The sequence below is a fragment of the Myripristis murdjan genome, chromosome 8 (genome assembly GCF_902150065.1).
Source record: "Myripristis murdjan chromosome 8, fMyrMur1.1, whole genome shotgun sequence".
NCBI lineage: Eukaryota > Metazoa > Chordata > Actinopteri > Holocentriformes > Holocentridae > Myripristis > Myripristis murdjan.
The window spans coordinates 32277608-32297347 of record NC_043987.1 but is presented as its reverse complement, the minus strand read 5'-3'; the positions used below and the strand labels follow the sequence as shown (position 1 = coordinate 32297347).

The following is a 19740-nucleotide window of genomic DNA, read 5'->3' as shown; positions in this document are numbered from 1 at the left end:
AAACACGCTTCCGGTTCCAACATTGGATGCCTAAGATGGCGGACCGGCGGAGAAGGAGGAGGCGCGCGTCTCAGGACAGCGAGGAGGACGACGAGTCCGGTTCGGGTTCGGAGAGCGGGAGGTCGGGCTCGCCGGCCAGCAAGGGCCGCGGAAGAGACCCGGAACCGGCGGAGGCGGCGGCGGCGGTCCGGGCCGCGGCGAAAAGCGACGCGGAGTCCGAGTGTGTAAGTTCCCGTCGGGGGCGCTAGCTGGCTAAGCTGGCGGCTCAGTCTCAGTCGGCCGGCCGGGGCTTCCCTCCTTTCGGCCGTTTTGCGGGAGTTTTTGTCGAATACGGTTCTCCCGACGACCCGGTGAGCTAGCGAGGAGGCTAAACACTCTGAACCGGGCCGCTGGGCAAACTTTCGGGCTCCTTTCGGTGCGTGGTTAGCCGCTAGCTAGGCCACGCCGCGGCTCCGTCATGTGAGTTTGCCACGTCCAGCGGCACAGGACCTTAAACCACCCGGGACTACCTGGAGATTAAACATGTTTTAGCACGAATTGGACTTGTTTTACGGGGCTGATATAATTTATAACCGAGTGCTGTGTGTATTTGACCCCGGACTTTGTTTTTTAGAAACGTTTATCCGAGCCGGACCGAGATGGAGAGTGAGCTCGGTGGGTTCTGTGTCCGAGCAGCGCCGAGGCTGTTTGTTGGCTCGTCTCGGCTGCACTGTGTTGTTTGTGGTTGTTGCTGTAATCAGACACCCGGCAGACCGTGTCTCAGCGCGGCTGCAGCAGCTGGATGGTGACCGGGAGGCGGTGAGAGGCTCGGGCTCAGGCTGGGCTCCGGCCTGGTGTGGGCTGGTGATGTAATGATCCCGGAGCCGTGTCTGCCTCATAAACTGACTCACCAAGTGGATCCGGCTTCCAGAGCTGCTTTAGTGTTTTGAAGGGCTGAACTACACGTTCATCACCCGGGTCGATACCTGTGTGCTGATTCAGTATGCATTGCGATTCTATAAGTGCATTGACTTTATATTACATTTTATTGAGATTATCCTTTAGATTGTGTATGTAAAGTTTCACGAGGCTGTGATTATCCAGCGGGTCCTATAATACCATATCATTGTGTCGTATTATACAATGATATCCATTTTGACAAAATGCTCTGCCTGCAGTGAAATGGCTGCTATGTGGGCTAACCTCATCACACATGAATCAAATGTGGCTCATTGAATCCACAAGAGTCTCAGCTTTCCAGTCAAAGCCAAGTGATGCAGCTCCAAGACTGTTGAGGCCCCAGTCTGCACACACACACCATTTTACAACAGGCCACAAGAACACATGTGGACTGCAGGGTTTTGTGGCCCAAACTGCATGGGATTAGCAGAAGGTGGGCATGTCTGCAAAGGGGAGAGCCGTGGCTGCCCAGAGAACCTATTTTCATTCAGAGATCTGGAAGTCAGCGTTCCAAACATCCCAAGGATGATAGTTTTTCCCTTGTAAACATGTAGCCTAACTTTGGACCGGTATTTACTGTCCTTGCCGAGTAACTTTGCATGACATTCTTGATACTAACAGATATCTTAAGTTGTCTAGTTTCATACAACACCAGTATCTTCACGTAACCGATTCAGCAATAATAAAAAAAAGTAAAAAAAAAAAAAAAAAAAAAAAAAGAATCACGATACCTGAGTATATCATTTTTGCTCACCCCTATTTTTTTGTTTGTTTGTTTGTTTTTGTTTCAGTTACTGGGCATTGCAGCATAGCAACAACACAAGGCACATTCTCTCAAAATGCACTGGGAATATACTGGTTTTTATATCCTTATAGAACTGGTAGGTGCATAATTAATTAGATTAATTAACCAGAGAATAGTGGAGGACAGTATTGAAGCCACTCTGTCCGTAGTCAACATGAAAACATGGCACATGCAAGTGTGTGGAATCAAGACAATTGCTGATGCTGCCCACTCAGCGTGTGTGTGTGTGTGTGTGCGCGCGCGCATGTGTTAGGGGAGGAGTCGTCGACTTTTATTGTTATGCCAACTCTGAGTTGACTCTGGAAATTGTGAGTCGGGAGCAGACCGAGTCCCCGTTTCTTGTTGCACGGTCAATGAAATGTTTCAGATGATTTGACAGAGGCTTTCGAAGCACGAGGAGGTGTCTGACTTTGTGTTGGTCTGATTTGTTGTTTTAAAGAGTGTGTTAATGTTGCTGTTTTTGTTTAAACCTTGTAGCAGTTTGGTGTCGGTGTCCTTCACTTTATATGCCGACTGGACACACTCAGCATCTCCAGCATAACTTTTAAAAACACAAACGAAGACGATTATCAGATCCGCTCAGTTGGTAAACATTTTGTCACAGAAAGGCTTGTGACTGGGAGGATGCCAGTTTGAATTTGTGGACCAGCTGGAAAATCTGGGCAGGGAAATGAGTCATAATCGTGCCCTCATCAGCTCGGACCGTCACAGTGCCCTTGAGCAAAGTGCAGTGGAGTTTTTTTCATTGGTCAGCATAGGAAGACGAAGGTTCAGAGTGTGAAGTAGAGCAGCCGCTGTCAGCCAGTCTTCCTCGGCTATGGCAGTTTGTAGATTTGTGCTTCATAATACGTTTTTTCTGTTTTTACAAGGGAACGTTATGTGAAGACATTAAAAGAAATCAGGACTTTTTATTTGGATTAATGATCTATCTTTTGTTTTCTCACTGTTTTATGCTACAAAACTCTGCCGCACATAGATGCGGTTTCTAGGGGTGGGAAAAATTCGAATCACTGATGTATTGAAATTCTGTTTTTTTCCCTCCCATGATTTTTAAAAAAATTTTTTAGAACTGAATTGATCATGCATGTTTTTGCATGCAGTCCACATGTGTTCTTTTGACCTGTTGTAAAATGGTGTGTGTGTGCAGACTGGGGCCTAAACAGTCTTGGAGCTGCATCAGTTGGCTTTGACTGGAAAGCTGAGACTCTTGTGGATTCAATGAGCCACATTTGATTCCTGTGTGATGATGTTGGCCCCCATAGCAGCCATTTCACTGCAGGCAGAGACTTTTGTCAAACTGGACATCACTGTATAATATGACCCATTGTGACTTCTAGGATAATCACAGCCTCATGAAACTTTACATCCACAAACTAGAGGATAATTTCAGGAAAACAAAAATTGCGATCGTATTATCAAATGGAAATACTTAAGAATTGCAATGCATATCAAATCGGAGCCCAAGTTATGTGACGGTATTGAAATGGGAGACAAGCATATCGTCCCAGCCCGAATGGTTCCATTTTCAAAAGGTGGTAGGCTAACTTTGAGGCCAACATTAAGTTAGTAGTAAGTTAGTTTTTCTGATAAAAACATATTACCATTAATAATCATGGCATTGTTTCATTGCTCCTCTCGTGTGCTCCAGGTAGCCACTCTTATGCTTTGCTGCCACACACCCCTGTTCCAATGCACTGTGGATTTATACACACACACAAAAAAATTAAATTGATCTGATCAGGTGTGCATCCTGTTATGTCTGAGGAATGCGTGTGATCCCAGATGTGAACGCTAAAGCAAAACCTAAACCTGAACCGGCTGGAGTTAACAGTATCTGGCCTGTGAGAAGCACATTACACGACCAGATGTTGCAGGACGTCTCATGTTTACCGAACCGCTGAGTGACCAATCCCAAACTTGCATCAAACTGTGTGACTTTTCAGGATGAGGCGACGACCCATCTTTGCACATTACAGGGTCTGGCCTCGCTGGAGCAGACCCCGCCAGGCGGAGCACGCAGCGGGTCATCAGTGTAGACGTTTACAGTCAATAAAGACCACAAGAAGTGGCCGCATTGTTTGTTTGCAGATGGAAAGAAGAAGAAAACAGCGACTGACGTTTAGGGCATATCCATGGTCGGGTCGATCAGAATTACAAGGAGAGCCGGAGGAGACAGTTTCCATAATAAAAGTTGCGGTCGTGCTCACTGTTTGCAGCAGGATGTGTCATCACTCTGTTTACTGCTGAGCAGAAAGACAAGCAGACAGTCTGATTGGCCGGTGTGATCAGTTGGCTCGTCGTTCCCTCTCATGCGAGAAGAGCAATGACAGAAATTTCCAAGATGATAGAAAATGATCCAGACATCAGGAGTGCAACTGCAACAGGAGTTCAGGGCGATGAGCTGATGTTCTCAGACAAGCTGTTTTCACTCCAGTCTTGGACGTTTGTCTGGAGCGCCGCAGTCGGCTGTGACACGGTGCGATAGGCATCTAGTCTAACTGGGCACGTTTGATTGAGTTACTGGAGATGTTTAAAACACAAACAGTTGACGTGCGCATTGAAACGGTCAGCGCATTTCTCTGTAGCTTGGACACACTGCAGCTGGTCTCACTGTAGATAAAGACATTTTATTCATAACCCCGTGACAGAGAGAAGAAAAACATTTCTTCATCCTAACTGATGGATATGATTTGATTTCTGTTTGTTGTGACATTTCGAAAAGTGGCTTAAAAATCCCCCTGACCTCTGGATGGAAACACGACAGTGGAACTTAATAATTATGTGAAATGATTACGGTCAGCCGAAATAATCATGCCGTTATGTAGTAGTTATACCTGGCCTAATAGTCCTAGTGTTTGAAATCTGCTGTTTAGTTTAGTTTGACTGTGCCGTCAAGGTTTGTGAGCTGCGTTGTATGTCATGGTTTAAAAGTCATTCAAATTTTCCTGTCTCTTTGTTTTTTTGCAGGAGAGTGAAGATGGAGTAGGAGAAGGTAAGCTAAAGTTTCTGATCATCCAACACGCTGCCCTCAAAACTGCAAAATGTATTTCATGAGCATTGTCTGTTTTTACCAAGGATATTCAAAGCATATTCTGAGGCAGTGATGGCACTTTTCAGCGTACTGGGAATCTAACGTGGCAAAACTCTAAAGATCTGTTTTATCACACTGCAACGTTACAGATGGTTGGAGGCCATTTTGTGTCCAAAAACGCCTCTCAGCTCTTCTGAAATAGCTAAGCCTTGGCCTCTTCTCGCCTAATGATTAATCTTGTGAACCTTTCTGTCTGTTCTGCACAGTCTAAATGTTCTCTCTCTCTCTCTCTCTCTGTGTGTTGGTGTCTCTCACCCTTTCCAGCGGTCCTCTCTGACTATGACAGTGCCGATCCGGAGGAAAATGGCTCCCACTCAGAGGTAAAAACATTTATTCATTTCTTCAGTCACGTCTGTGAGTTTAAGTCTCATTTTGATGTCACTGAGCTTGCATAGCAGATGATTGTCTCTCTGTAGCTCCCCCTACAGATGAAAGGTGGTAGTTGTTATAAAATCCTGTTGGTTTATGTAATACGGGGCGGCCAAGCAGTCCAGCATAAAGAGCCAAAAAAAAAAAAAAAATCCCACACTGCACAACAGTTGCACAACACATGCAGGCCTACACTATATGGGCATGCATGTGCTCCTAATTGGAAAAAAATTAGAAGAACACAAAGAAATTAAGGAGCGCAGTGGAAAAAGTACACAAACACACCTCACACGTGTCACACCTGTCCAACAGGTGTATTTATTAGTGTCATGTGGCATTTTACGTTATCATAAATTCCCTTTGACTTAATGGCTTTTTAGCACAAGCCATGTTCATGCCACCTGATGTGATGCCAGTGTCACTGTCTCTGAGTGCCAATTTTTCAAAACTGAGTCTTTTTGTCTGACTGATGTTTTGACATGTTTCTCCTCTGCTTGTGAAGTTATGGACCTTTGGCAAATACCTGGGCCAGGTTAGCATGGAGTGAGGAGAAATGACGCTCCATGTTTGAAGCTTTAAAATGCGATATTGAAGTCAAAGTCAGTATTAGAGGCACTTTATAATCTAAAGTTGCAGACTCTGATGGGGGGAAAATGTGTGAAAACCTACAGGGTTCGTACGGGTGCTTGAAAACCTTGAAAATGCTTGGATTTTAATGTTATGTTTTCAAGGTTTGAAAAATGCTTGAATTTTGGGTAACGTGCTTGTAAATGCTTGAATGCTTGAAATTGTTACCATATTTCTGGTCTGACTAAATGGACCACTTATTAAATGGAGAGAAATAAAATAAGTCGGATTAAAAATGACGCCTTCACAGCTCACGCTCTGATGGGTTTCACAAGAGCTGGATTGATTGTCATGTGTCACGCCCCCAACAAGAGGGCAGTGCAGCAGCATGCGACCAACGTGCCGGGAGGTTGCCGTTTTAATGAACGTTGGCTGGGTAATGAAAAGTAGAAACAGTGGATAAAACATGGACCAAATCCACGTGTAGCATGCTGCAAAATATGCAAAAAGAAGCTTCAACTTTTCGCTATGGGAGAGTCAGCACTCTCGAGTCATGAAAAGTAAGTCACAGAGATGACTAGCCCTACATGTGTGATTTGTTGGCTAACCAGTGGTGTAGTCTACGTGATACGCAGGTATACTGCGTATACCCACTAGAAAAGGTCCCGCATTTCCGTATAACCACTTAAAATGCGCAAAGATACGTATCAGTATGTTTTTTTGACATAACGTTCACTTTCCCGTTCATAACGTCGCCTTCTCTGTGTTACGAAGCGGCTCTTTTTGACCATTTTTCGGGGGACACTACAGCTGGAGCTAACGTTAACATTTCAGAAAGGGAGCCTGTGTGTGCGTGTGCGTGTGCGTGTGCGTGTGCGTGTGCGTGTGCGTGCGCGCCACTACCCACTAGAATAAACTAGACTACACCACTGTGGCTAACCATTAGCTGCATGCTAGACCTAAATGTAGAAGCACTATGTGATGTGTCTGAATGGCAGTGTCAATTAGTGACAATTATTAAGGGCTAAGTTAAGAACAAAACCTGCGTTTCTCAACAGTAAACTGCAGGAACTTCCCACAACTTAGAATTGAAGCACAGCTGATGTTAGCCCATAAGATGATAGACATAAGAGTAGACACCGCTTGGCTACTGGAGCGCAAGACGTATACCAAAGCAGCAAGCTCTCTCTCTCTCTCTCTCTCTCTCTCTCTCTCTCTCTCTCTCTCTATTTTTAAGCTATCTATCTATGAACCATATTGATACAGTATATTAATAATATATATGAATTATATTGATATATTTATTGTTATTATTATTATTATTATTATTATTATTATCATAATAATATTCTTAAATGGTTTTCTTGTTCATTTAATGTAATCTATTTTTTTAATCTTATTATACTTATGCAATTGTTATGTCAATTTTGAATTTTCCCTTAGGGGGATCTACCTATACCCTACATCTACTGTATAAGGAGAGGGCAGACTAAATACTTCTAGCTGTAGAAGCTGTTTTCTTTTTTCCCTCTGTTTTTTTTCTGTTTTTCTGATTTTTAATACTGCATACCTGTATTTCCTGTATGCAGTATTAAAAAAAACAAAAACAAAGGATATATATACACCGGATTTCTCCTTTAATGGTACTGGAAAACCTGAAAAAATTTACCTTGAAAGTCCTTGAAAAGTGCTTGAATTTGACCATGAAAAAAGTGTATGAACCCTGAACCTACTATGAGAAGTTTACTGCTTGCAAATATCTCAGAAACTTGATGTCAAACTTTATTATGCAAACTAGTGTTGCACAATATTTGTATGTGTTAGGGCTGACGCCTTTCATGGAAATTATAATATCGTTAGCGGAAACAGAAATGTGGCTAAAAGCGCACCTGTTCCTGTCTGTTGTGCTGCTCAGGGAGGGGAGGACGAAGAGGAGGCGGAGCACTACAGTGAGGAAGAAGCTCCAGCGGCGACCAGTGAGTCCAAACCCTCCGCCGCCGACGGCCCCACGCAGGAAGAAGTAGAGGATGAGGAAGAGGAGGAAGGGGGAGGAGGAGGCCGGAGCAAAGAGGAAGGCAAGGCAGAGGAGAAGGGAAAGCTGGCTGGAGAGCGGCAGAGCGGAGACGGACAGGTGAGAACCAGAGCCGGAGCTCGTCCGCTGACTGCAGTGAGGTGGGAAAAACATGCGGTACTGTGTTTTAACCATGAGGGGCGATGCTGAGCAGCTGCTCAACAGAGCAGAATGCATGGTGTTTATTTATTAGAAAACTTAGTGGTATTGACCTATGACAGTGTTACCTGTTTTTGGTTTCAAATTGACATTGCAACAATATTTTAATCACATCTAAGTGACTCTTCTATTAAGATGAAAAAGTGAGAGATCAGGTGGAAGTTACTGCCTCTTTCCTTTGCACGAGCCCTCGTTGTTCTGTAGACTGAGCAAAGACAGAGAACAGGAACTTCTGAAAAAGGTGTTAAAGGTCAAGTCTGAGCTTGGTTTCGAAATGAAGATGAAGCGACTTCATAATCTGGAAGATCAGTAAAGGTGCATCTTATCTAAGACATTTGTTTGGACAGCAGAACACTTTTAAAGTCACTTTCCTCAACTTTGCTTTATGTTTTTATGTTTCTATGTGAGTGTTCTTATGCCTGCCATCACAGCTGCCCCTCGGGGAAAAACAAGCATGAATTCATAAAAGTTACAACCGTGCCAGATTCCAGCCTCTTGGTGAAAACTAGCCGGCACATGATGGGCTCGTTTTTGTGGACAGCTGACTGACACAGCGAGCTGCAGAGCTGCTGCAGCTGATCGAGTTTATTGAATTTAGTTGAATTTGTAGGGCTCTATTACAGTCACTGTTCCTCAGCCCAGTTGTCATAGTAACCCTCCTGTTATCTTTGGGGTCAATTTGACCCCATTCAATGATAAATGTCTCTAAATCATATCATTTTTTAAAAATTCATATTCAGTGACCTTTTCTTATTTAATAGGGACAAATGGGTAAACAGAAAATTAACATGATATGTTTTCAATGTCCTGGATTTGTCCCACATTTTCTATGCATCTGTGTTTCTCTGGGCTCTTTTTGGCCCCAGGCTGTTCTAGCTGCTACATTTTACACACATTTGCTTTAGTTTTTTTGGAGATTGAGGAACTATAACATGCCGTTTATAATCTTCAAAAAACGTCCCTCTGCTTTAGAACTTGACATAACCACACCTGTAGTGACGTAACCACACCTGTAGTAGTGCGAGAACCACTCATAGTTGATGTGACATTTAGGAGGGAAAAATAATAAACCATAATAATTTTGATATGTAAGGGTCAGTGTGGGGGAGATCATGTTTTATTTAAATGGTTATTTATGTCATCAACAAGACACCAAGTACCTGACACATAAACTTGGGTAACAATTTTTATTATAATCATTTTCCAGAGGTTTGAATTACTGGGGTCCAATTGATAAAAAATGTTACAAAATTTGAAGGTAAGAGGAGGGATAAAGGCATAAAAATAAGCTGGCATGTTGATGGTTGTAAAACTGGGACACGTACAAAAGGTTTCACCAGGCACTGAGGCTATGATGCAGTGACGTTGATTGGCTGCATAAATTATTAGAGGTAAAAGCAGTTTCCCCCAAATCATTAATCCTCATATGTTTACCACCACCTGCTAATTTTGTTTAATTCATTATTTTAAAAAATGGAAATCTGAAATCAAAATCTTTGCTGACTACATGATCGTTCCTGGTAGAAGAGGGGGTGGCTTGGTAGATGTTGGCACGTGGGCTCGCTGCTGACCTCACATCCTCTTCTCATCCAATCACAACGCTCGCAGGAGTCGACGGACGACCCTGAGACCAAGTCCGGAGGAAAACCGGGTCAGAAGCTGGACGACGACGAGGACAGAAAGAACCCGGCCTACATCCCCAGGAAGGGCCTGTTTTTTGAGCACGACGTCCGAGGACACGCGCAGGAGGAAGAGAGGTATCGATCAGTGATCAGTGATCAGTTTCTTGTCAGGTATCGGCCCTAATGTCCCAAATGAGATGGAGCTTCCTGCCTGACCACAGCTTCGTGAAGTCTGTAAAGCCTGCAGGCTTGGCACATTCAGGGCCCAGATTTAACACCAGTTACCCACCAAACATTGGTTAATTTGGGTTTTGGTGAGTAAATACATCAGGGCCACCAGCCAGGTGGCCAGAAAATAATTTGGAATCACAGAATGTAAATAAGCAGTTTTATGGCTCATAACAGATATTTCGACAGATATTGTAAATTTTTTCAGTTCTCAAAGCCAAAAACTAAATTTTGGATCCTGTGCCTGTTGTGTCGGCGTATTTCTTTCATTGTGTGGAAATGTTTTTTCCCCTCTTCGTTTTTGGTCATTTCTTTCTTCTCCTGTTATTGATCAGGTGTGCTGGGTCACCCTGCCCTCAAAGAGCTGCTAACACAAACAGACTTTCACTAACTCAGATTTGAAGTCAGTTGAGATTCAGTGGCGAAATTCAGTCTTTCATGATGGTGTAAATGCAGTTTTAGAGGCTTTTCTGATCATGACATGAATCTACAACATTATATCACTCTCTCTCTCTCTCTCGCTCTCTCTCAGGCCTAAAGGTCGGAACAGGAAGTTGTGGAAGGACGAGGGACGCTGGGAACACGACAAATTCAGGGAGGAGGAGCAGGCGCCGAAGAGCCGGGAGGAGCTCATCGCTGTGTATGGTTATGACATCCGGAACGGGGGCGGCCCCGGAGAGCGGCAATACAGACAGCGCAGACCCAGGTCAGATCACAACACCATCATTTGTTTAAAAAAAAAAAAAAAAAAAAAAAAGTGATAAACTACAGAAAGAACAGAAAGTCTTTAACCTCTTTGTTGGTGAAAGATGTTTTGTCTTATGCTGCCTTCATGTCGTGTGGGAAATATCAGACTTCCTACAGAGCGCACACCAATGAGCCCAGAGTGCACAGAGTGAATCTGCTGCTGTTGGCTTTATGAAAGACCCGTTTAGTCGACTTCTGCTGGTAATGTGGGCTTCCCTCAACAACATTTGTTGGCCCGGTGAATGCAGTTGTTGGTAATTGAATAGTAATTGATATTGACAGGGAACTGCCAGGCACATTTTAGATTTTTTTAGATTTGGGGAGCAGAGATGATGTACTGATGCAGGTTTTTTTTTTGTAATATATTCTTTAACAGTTACAAACTGGCACTCAGACTATCTTTAGTTTACCTGATCGTTCCCTCTCTCTCCTGCAGACACGGAGCTTCTCCAACCAGGGAGAAGCGCTGGCGGGAGGGTGGAGGAGGAGGAGGGGAGCGGCCCATTCGCTCCTGGCAGAGTGGAGGAGGAGGAGGAGGTGTGAACCGTGGAGGTGCTCCTTCATCGTCACCTTCATCCCTCCAGTCCTCTGCTTTCACACCCTCTTCCCTCCCTCCCTCCTCCTCCCAGCGTAACAGCAACCCCTCCAGAGCCCCGCCCCCCCACCACGCCCCGCCCAGCCGGGGCTTCCAGAGTGGCCGACCCTCGCACCACAATCAAGCGCACCTCCCCCAGCAGGCCCAGTACAGGAGCAATGAATCAAACGCGCCCCACCATCCCAGAGAACGACAGGGCCCTAAGACTCAGTCAGACTCCACCCACTCTCACCGGCAGGGCTTCTCATTGGCCGAGGGAGACAGGGGTGTGGTCAGCAGGGGAGGACGTGGTAGCGGGGGACGGGCAGGCCCCTCGGTGGTCGTCGAAAAGATCACCAGTAACCAAGGTGGCGTGGAGGAGGAGGAGCTGACCACTGTAACGACGGCGGCGGCGCCACAGCCAGGCGGCTACCAGTCTGCATCGCCACGGCGACAGCAGCAGCAAGAACGAGGAAACGCCGACCGATCCGCCTCCGGATCGGCTCCCTCCGACCCCTCCCTCCAGTCGCCGTCGACGGCCAATCGGGAAGCCTCGCCTCCCGCCGAGCGACCAGTTGAGCGCAAATCATACTCGCTGGCCCGCAGGACTCGCTCCCGGCCCGCCGACCTGGGCAGCAAGCAGCCGTCTGTGGAGGAGTCGACGGCCGGCGGCAACGCCTCCTCTCCCGGGGTCGTCACGGGGAAGAACTGGGCCGGAGACGGGCCGGAGCAGGGGGGAGGAGCAGGAGGAGGAGGGGGGCTGACCGGCTTGGACCAGGAGATGGCCCGGCTGAGTCTGGCCGGCCAGAACTGGAGCCAGAACCCGACATCGTACATCCGCTCCGAGATGAGAGGTGAGTGCAAAGCTTGTGTTTTTGTGTTGTTTTCCTGTACGTCTCTCTGACAGGATTGACTTTTCTGTCTCTTCTTCAGTCTTCAGTCAAAAAACACACAAAGAAACATGTGAGCATCACTCACCACTTCAGCTCTCCTACCCATACTGCCTTGTGTTCTGGTGTCATTTTCTGTACGTCGCTTGGATTTCCTCACCTCAGTTCTCTCAGACGTTTTGAGGTTGTTGCATTTGGTTCATGAGGACGCAGCAGAAACTCAAGAGCAGGAGTTTTTGTTTGGAGGAAGGAATCTTTTTCCTCACCAGATCATCTGACCAGCAAAGAATCTGCTGCTTCCGTGTGACTTTTGTTGATGGATTATGGTTTCTGTGAAATTTGTAGGTGCAAAGTGACAAAAGTCATCGTTCTCTTCATCTCTTGGACACTTTATGTTGTTTTGCGTTTTCATCCCAATTGTGTTTAGGTTTTGCAGCTAGCTGTTAACCTCCAAATTGTCTGGGTCTATTGAACACCCATAATGTAAAAAATATACATTTCATTGGTAATTATTGCACACAGAGAGATCTAGTCCCTCCAGATAAAACTGAAACGCTAATTTAAATGTGAAAACGTGGCCATTTCCAGGACGTTGCTGTAAGTTTTTTTTTTTTTTTTTTATTGATCAGTGAACAATTGAACAATATATATATTTATAATAATATTACATCAAAGTAGGTTGGAAAAAAGTCACACTTCACAAAATATTTTACATTTCCAATATATAGATACAAATGTAGGTAAAATAAAATAGGACGTCGCTGCAGGTTCAGTGCAGTTTGTCTTTGTCTTTCTGTCACTCGTCCTCCGTGGTTTTGTCCTTTCAGATGTCAAAGAAATGTTCAGGTCACTTGTCAAATGCTAGAAGGAAAGAAAATGCTTATGTGCAGAGATGTGCCAAAGCAGTGGGCAAATTGTTGGCGAATATTTGTGTTGATGTTTGTGTTTATATGTTAACGTGGTGAATTAGTGCGTGTTTGTTTTTAATCTGCCTGACTGTGATTTGGAAAATGCACCAGGTGTCATACAAATAACTATATTTCTATAATTCATTCTCAGTTATTGATCACTAACATGCAGCCTGCTTTTTTTTTTTAAATGAATTTTTCTTTTTCATGATACAATACACTTTCACCGGTCAGAACACACAGTTCATGTTTGTTTTTGATGGTTAAAATTAGTTAATTTTGACGTTATTTTACACAGTGAGCTGATGTTGAATTTTGGCTTTTCATTTACAGCAAGAATTGAATTCTGAAGTTTTACTGCTGTCTGTTTAACCCGCCATGCCCCCCCCCGTAGGTCTGCCCAGTCCCATGCACATACCCGGCGGCCCCCCCCAGTTCTCAGGCATGGAGGAGATGGGTGTCGGGGCAAACCGGGCAAAGCGCTACTCATCCCAGCGGCAGAGGACCGTGCCGGAGCCGGCGCCGCCCCTGCACCTCGGGGTGATGGAGGGACACTACTACGACCCCAGTAAGCCGCCGACAGGACGCCGTTAACACCCACACAAAGGAAAACAGATCGATGACTGTAGAGGCAAAATAGAACGTAAATGAAAGTACAACGGGGTGAATACGGGAGTTACGTTCGCGAGTTACGTTCTAAAAATAACCCGCAATAGGCGAAATCCGCAAAGTAGTCAGCTTTATTTTTTACAATTATTATAGATGTTTTAAGGCTGTAAAACCCCTCACTACACGCTTTATACACTTTTCTCAGACATTTTCTCACTTTTCTCTCGTTTAAACACTCTCAAAGTTCAAACCTTCGTAGAGAAATAAGTCCAGTAAAAGAAAAAAAAGCATGCAAAATTGCACAAAAAAAAAATCCGCGAAACTGCGAGGCTGTGAAAGGTGAACCGCGTTATAGCGAGGGACAGCTGTACAAATTAGAAGACTTATAGAAATGTATGAATGACAAGTCTCAGAAAACACTGTTTGATTTATAGTGTATTATCAGGCTGTGTAAAAACACAGACAGAACGTGAATGAGAAGGAGTGAGTGGTAAGAAATATGTTGAAAAACAAAGAAATGTGTCCCAGATCTGTGCAGCAGGAGAGGCTGTTCAGTGAGTGTTGTTGTAGTTCATGTTGTTGGCCAGCAGAGGGCAGGAACGACAGCTTAGCTCATGTCACCTGCTCTCCTGAACAGACCTAATGGGCTTTGTGGGAAAGGCATCTGGCATCTGAACACAGCCGCACATAAAAAAATCACATTATTATTATTTTTTTATTATTATTATCATTTAAGACAGAATCTAATTTTCTGGTAATTGCAGTTTTCGGTATGTTTTTTTCCCCTGCTTTAATTGACATTTTGTCCCATGTAACAGTGAAATTAAGCTATTCATCATTTTTCTGGGGACCCCCTCAAAGACCCTTGTGGGACCCCGGACCGCTCTTTGAAAACCACCGAGATAGAAGAGTCATATTGATTTGTTATGTTGTTGTTGTTGTTGTTGTTGTTGTCGTCACACCCTGAGCAAATCTCTGTCTGCCTCACAGTGTCGTACCAGGGACCAATCTATACCCATGGGGACAGCCCCGCCCCCATCCCGCCCCAAGGCATGCTGGTCCAGCCTGAGATGCACATCCCCCACCCAGGTCAGTGTGTGTGTGTGTGTGTGTGTGTGTGTGTGTGTGTGTGTGTGTGTGTGTGTGTGTGTGTGTGTGTGTGTGTGTGTGTGTGTCAGGAACAGCACGTCCAGTCTGTTGTGCTCACTTTGGAAGGTTTGTGGACTTTTATTTTACCGCACAAGGCGTTAACTTGAGCGTCTCTGTGCCAACTCTCCAGGTCTCCATCCCCACCAATCAGGCGGCCCGATGCCTAGCCCCGCCCTGTACGGAGGCCCGCCCGTCTCTCTGTCACCGGGGCAACCGCAACAGCTGCTACCACCACCTTTCTACCCCCCACCCGGGGTCATGACCTTCCCCTACCCGGCCATGTACCCCAACCCACAGGTAGGCAGAGCTGGGCACCGAGTGTGTGACGGCTCACATCTCTGCATCATTCAGCTGTGTGTGTGAAGTGGATGCTTCTCTCTCTCTGACACACACACTCTCTCTCTCTCTCTCTCTCTCTCTCTGTGCCTCGCTCGCCCCAGGCTCAGTCCCAGGTGTATGGCGGGGTGACGTACTACGACACGGTGCAGCAGCAGGCTCAGCCCAAGCCGTCGCCCCCCCGCCGCTCCTCCCAGCCCGTCACGGTCAAGCCCCCCCCTCCAGAGGTGCCCTTTGCCTCAGAGTGACCCCGCCCCCTGCCTTCCTCCCCCCCAGCCCCTCCTCTCCTCAGACATCTGACCCCTCCCCCCCGGTCTCAGCCACTCCCACCGACTCTAACCACAGGTGAGTCGACTGCACGACTTTTCTCTCTCTGTTATTTGGAAAAAGACTAAAAAGCAAACGCACGACATTGGAGGGTAACGGGTTTCACAGTGAATGAACTACATGTCCCAAGATGCATTGCTTTTTTTTTTTGCACTCTTTATATTATATTGTTCTAGTCTGACAGTTTTATAGTTGCTAACATTTGATTATTTTGCTTGCAAGTTTACCAACTTTGGCGTGGTTAACATCTCCATAGCAACAGCAATGTGTGAGTGATGGACTTTAGGATATTTGTCCTACTGAAACAGAAATTCAAGAATAAGATACAATTTTTAACAACAAATCGAAATTAGACAAACTTTAATGTGTCTGTTAGCCCTACTGTTACTTTCAAATTCTCCAACATTTTTTTTTTATCAATTGGGGTCAATTTGACCCCAGTAATGTAAACCTCCAGAAAATGAGTATAATAAATAATGCTCTCCAAGTTTGTGTCTTGTTGACGACCTAAATAACCTAAATTAAAAAAAAAAAGAAAAAAATACATAACCTCCCTTACTCCCTCCTCAAATTGACCCTAAAGATGACAGGAGGGTGAAGTGTTTGACTACAGTTAATATTTCATGGTCAAAATAAATTCTCTATTGAAATCATGGACGAACGAGCTGTAATTTTGTTTTGGGCAACTTCATGATCTTATTTTGCTGATTTAAATTTTCTGTATGTATAAAGTGATTATTTTGAAACCCGCGGCTTATTGTTTTCTGTGTGTCGTTGTTCTGTCCAGGAGCGCGGTGGGAGGGTCGGTGAGGAGCTGCGCGCAAATCCCAACATTAACGTCAGGAGGGAGGGACGACGGGACCCCGGGGAGGAGGTCCGCAGGTGACCCGCAGCATCACAGCTGGAATATCATCATTTCCCTGATTTTCTAAAAAAAAAAAAAAAAAATAGAAAAGAAAAAAAAAGTTTAAAAAATCTTGGTAGCAGGTAGTCGGGTCGGTGGTGTTTCAGGTGAGCTCCGTTGGTTTTGTCTGAGCTGCGGCTTCGTGGTTGGAAAAACTCCACGCGGTCGCAGCGGGCAGGACGCCGAACGCCACCCGCCGATCGGCTGCAGCGAAACGCCCCGAGATGTAAACGTCGGCCCGTCGCAGCCGCGAGCCCAGAACTCTCTGGAACCACTTTGAAGCATTTAACGTGAAGCCGGACGGGGCGGAGACGGGACGCTTTGCTTCATCCCGTCAGAGACTCGCCTCCTTCCTGCTTTCTGCGAGAGCGCCTGCCGCCCGACGAGGCCCGGCGTGCGGAGCCGAGTCCCACGTCTGCTGCAGAGGGTTGTTGCTCCTCTTTTTGTGCAAACCGCAGTCAGACGGCACTTCACGGGCAACATAATGGTTTCAAAGTTTTCGACAAATCGACACCATCGGTTATCCATTCACCACAGGGTTTCAGTTCATGTAACTTTACACTGTACATCAGTTAGTCATTTTTCCTTTTCTTATCACAAAACAAGGGTTTCATGTGTTTTTTTTTTTTAGAGTTACTGGGGACACTTGTTGTCCATCTGTTGTAGATAAATGGAGGGCATTGAGTCACGGAGTCCTCGCTCAACATAAAGACGGCCACATAAGCAAGCAAACGAAATGGAGGCTAAATGGAAATGATTAAAAAAAAATAGATGTTTATTGTTGGAAGAGGTCTGGAGAGGTTTGCAGGAATTAATTTTGCTGCAACACATTCTGTCTATTTTTTTTTTTTGTTTGTTTGTTTGTTTGTTTTGTTTCTGTGGCAGGTGTGTACACGTCGACAGCTTGCATTTACATTGACTGCTGTCATTTCTCTCCAACGGTGCTTCCCTGATTCCTGCAGGCCTCTGTCTTGTTGGAGCCGGTCTGTGTGTGCGTGTGTATGTGTGTGTGTGTGTGTTTTCTTACAGAGGATTTTCCCTCCAGACGGACAGCCACTACAGTTTTTTTCCTCAAAGTTCTTGTTCTTGTTCTTGTGTTGATCCATTTTCCATCCTCCGTTCCCTTCTTGGAAGATGTTTCGGTTCCGTCTCCTCGACTCAAAACGGTTTCGTAGCTGCGGTTGTTCAGCAGCGCCTGACTCTCAAACTGCATCCGGAAACTGGAACAGCCGGAAACAAATGCCGTGTCAGTTTCTAAACCCCGAGCGTTTGGTGCTTTATTCACACTTTAAGGTGCTGTGTGTGAGTCATTTTAACGTCAATAAGTCATCACTGTGCTAATTTAGAGAGAAAACATGACGAGCCTGTGGCGGGTGGTGGAAGGAGTGAAAGGCTCATGAAAAAAAACAAAAAAAAAAAACACAAAAAACAGAAAAGAGGCAACATTTGACCCAAAAAAAAATCACGATCCACTGCAACAGGAAGCAGCCGGTCGTCTCCAACGAGGTTTTTTTCCGATCACAATAACAAATACATTGATAATCACATATTGATGTTAAAATGCATCTCGCACCTTGAAGCAGGAAAGGACGCGCACACACACTTTGAAGGCAGAATTAGAAACCCTGTTTTATTCCGGTCACATAACTTCCACTCAGTCTTTTTTTTTTTTTTCATTTCTTGTTATTCCCATGAAAGTATTTGAGTTGCTTTCGGTTCATGTGTGGGGTTTTCCCGTGCGTCCCGTGCGGCAGGGCGGTGGGTTCAGACCGATCAGGGGTGCAAAACGTCGCCGGTGAGCCTCGTGTTATAAAGTCGCTGTACATAGAAATCTAAATGTGTATATAGAAGCTTGGAAAAGAGAAACTAGAGCTGTAAACCTTATTGTAATACTACTACTTAGCGCTGCAGACCAGCTAGCTAACTCCTCCTCGTCACCTTATGGAAACGTTTCGGCAGGGACCTCGAATGTTAGTCCAACAGAGCGACGGATGAATATAATTTAGAGAAATAGCAACAACAAAGGAGCTTTCTGGCTTTTGGCTTTTTTTTTTTTGTTTTTTGTTTTTTCTCAGTATGTTTTTGTTTTCCTTGTGGGCTTGTTTCCTTTTCAAATGTCTGTTTGTTTGATTTTAATACTAGTTTTTTTGTATTATTATTGTTGTTATAATAATTTTGGGAAGCAGATTTACTTTGTTGTACCTGATTTGCTTTATTTGTTGTGGACTAAGGCTTTTTTTTTTCTATTCATAGAAAATCTCTCCTGATCAATAAAACAAACTCACATGTAGTTAGCCAGGGTGCTGTGAGGGCTGATGGAGGCCAGTATGGAAAACAAGCTTACATAATAATAATAATAATGATGATCATTATAATTACAATTTGTCTTCAGTGAATTAATTAATTTGACCAAGTTACCTTGTTTTTCTTCTCGGATCCCCAAATTTTACAGTTTAAACATGTTTCTTCAAATTCCTTGTCATGTATAATTTTTTTTTTTTTTTTATTATATTTGTTGTTTTTGTTTGTAAGTTTTGCCTGATAAATTCAGCAAAAATCAATGCTGGACACATAGTTAGATTCCAAAATAAGAGCTCCACTAACTGAAGAGCTAATTTTGCCCTTACACAATAAAAGTCTCACTATTGTTAAAAGTTATTATATTAAAACTTAATTTTTGAGACAAAATAAAAAAAAGTTGTGTTTTTGAAAATTTGCTGTACCTTAATGGTGTTGGTGGTGTTTTTTTTTTTTTTTTTTTTTTTGTCCCAGTATTTTATACTAACACCCTGAATAGTTTTTAGTTTTTCCTCCCGAGCTCCGTTTGTGACGATGCCTTAGTTCAGCAGCGACAGGGTTTTGTTTTCATTGTTTATGTTAAAAAAAAACAAAAACAACAAATGGTAGCTGTCAGATCCCCGTTTCCCTGCCTCCTCCTGCTCAGACCACTTCTCTCCACTCCAGCCACAAAATCCTGAGCTGACGGATAATTCAAGGTGCTCTCAGATTGTATTATTATTATTATTTTTTTTTAAACCTTTAGCAATATTACCATCAGTATTCTGTGTTAACTGAGAAAACCCGGAGCAGGTTCTTGATCTAAAACACAAAATGATGAGAGAATCAGATTTGGGAGAAGAAGGACAAAACAAACAAAACAAAAAAAAGCTGGACATCAGATTGATGTTCAGCAGCTTTTCCCGGTTTCCTCGTCTCACAGCTGCGCACGACTCGGGATGACTTTCCGCATTTCCAGACGTACGTTTTTTTTTTTGTTTGTTTGTTTGTTTGTTTTCTGTCTCCATGTTAAGACGAGAGGAAATGTGAACGCCGGGCGAGACGTGGCGTTGCTGTGAGACGAGCGTGTCCTCGTGTCGTCCCCCCGGCCCGCCGACTCGCCTCCTCTCTCTGCCTTAGTCAACGTAAACGGTGAAACTCCCCTGCC

The 19740-nt window shown here is 44.6% G+C and overlaps 1 protein-coding gene across 1 annotated transcript; it reads left to right on the top strand.

The window, feature by feature from the left end:
* Positions 1-19439, top strand: casc3 (casc3 exon junction complex subunit). The gene is made up of 12 exons (XM_030058151.1): positions 1-224; positions 4712-4736; positions 5100-5155; positions 7687-7902; positions 9610-9758; positions 10384-10557; positions 11035-12026; positions 13365-13538; positions 14570-14668; positions 14859-15025; positions 15169-15409; positions 16179-19439. The coding sequence occupies exons 1-11, from the start codon at positions 27-29 to the stop codon at positions 15310-15312; spliced, it is 2394 nt and encodes a 797-aa protein (XP_029914011.1). The 5' UTR covers positions 1-26; the 3' UTR covers positions 15313-15409; positions 16179-19439.
* The last annotated feature ends 301 nt before the right edge of the window (positions 19440-19740 follow it).

Coding starts and splice junctions, on each gene's coding strand:
- casc3 (XM_030058151.1), top strand. CDS start 27: ATGCCTAAGATGGCGGACCGGCGGAGAAGGAGGAGGCGCGCGTCTCAG. Junction 5,156..7,686: donor AAAATGGCTCCCACTCAGAG/GTAAAAACATTT, acceptor TGTGCTGCTCAG/GGAGGGGAGGACGAAGAGGA. Junction 7,903..9,609: donor GGCAGAGCGGAGACGGACAG/GTGAGAACCAGA, acceptor CAACGCTCGCAG/GAGTCGACGGACGACCCTGA.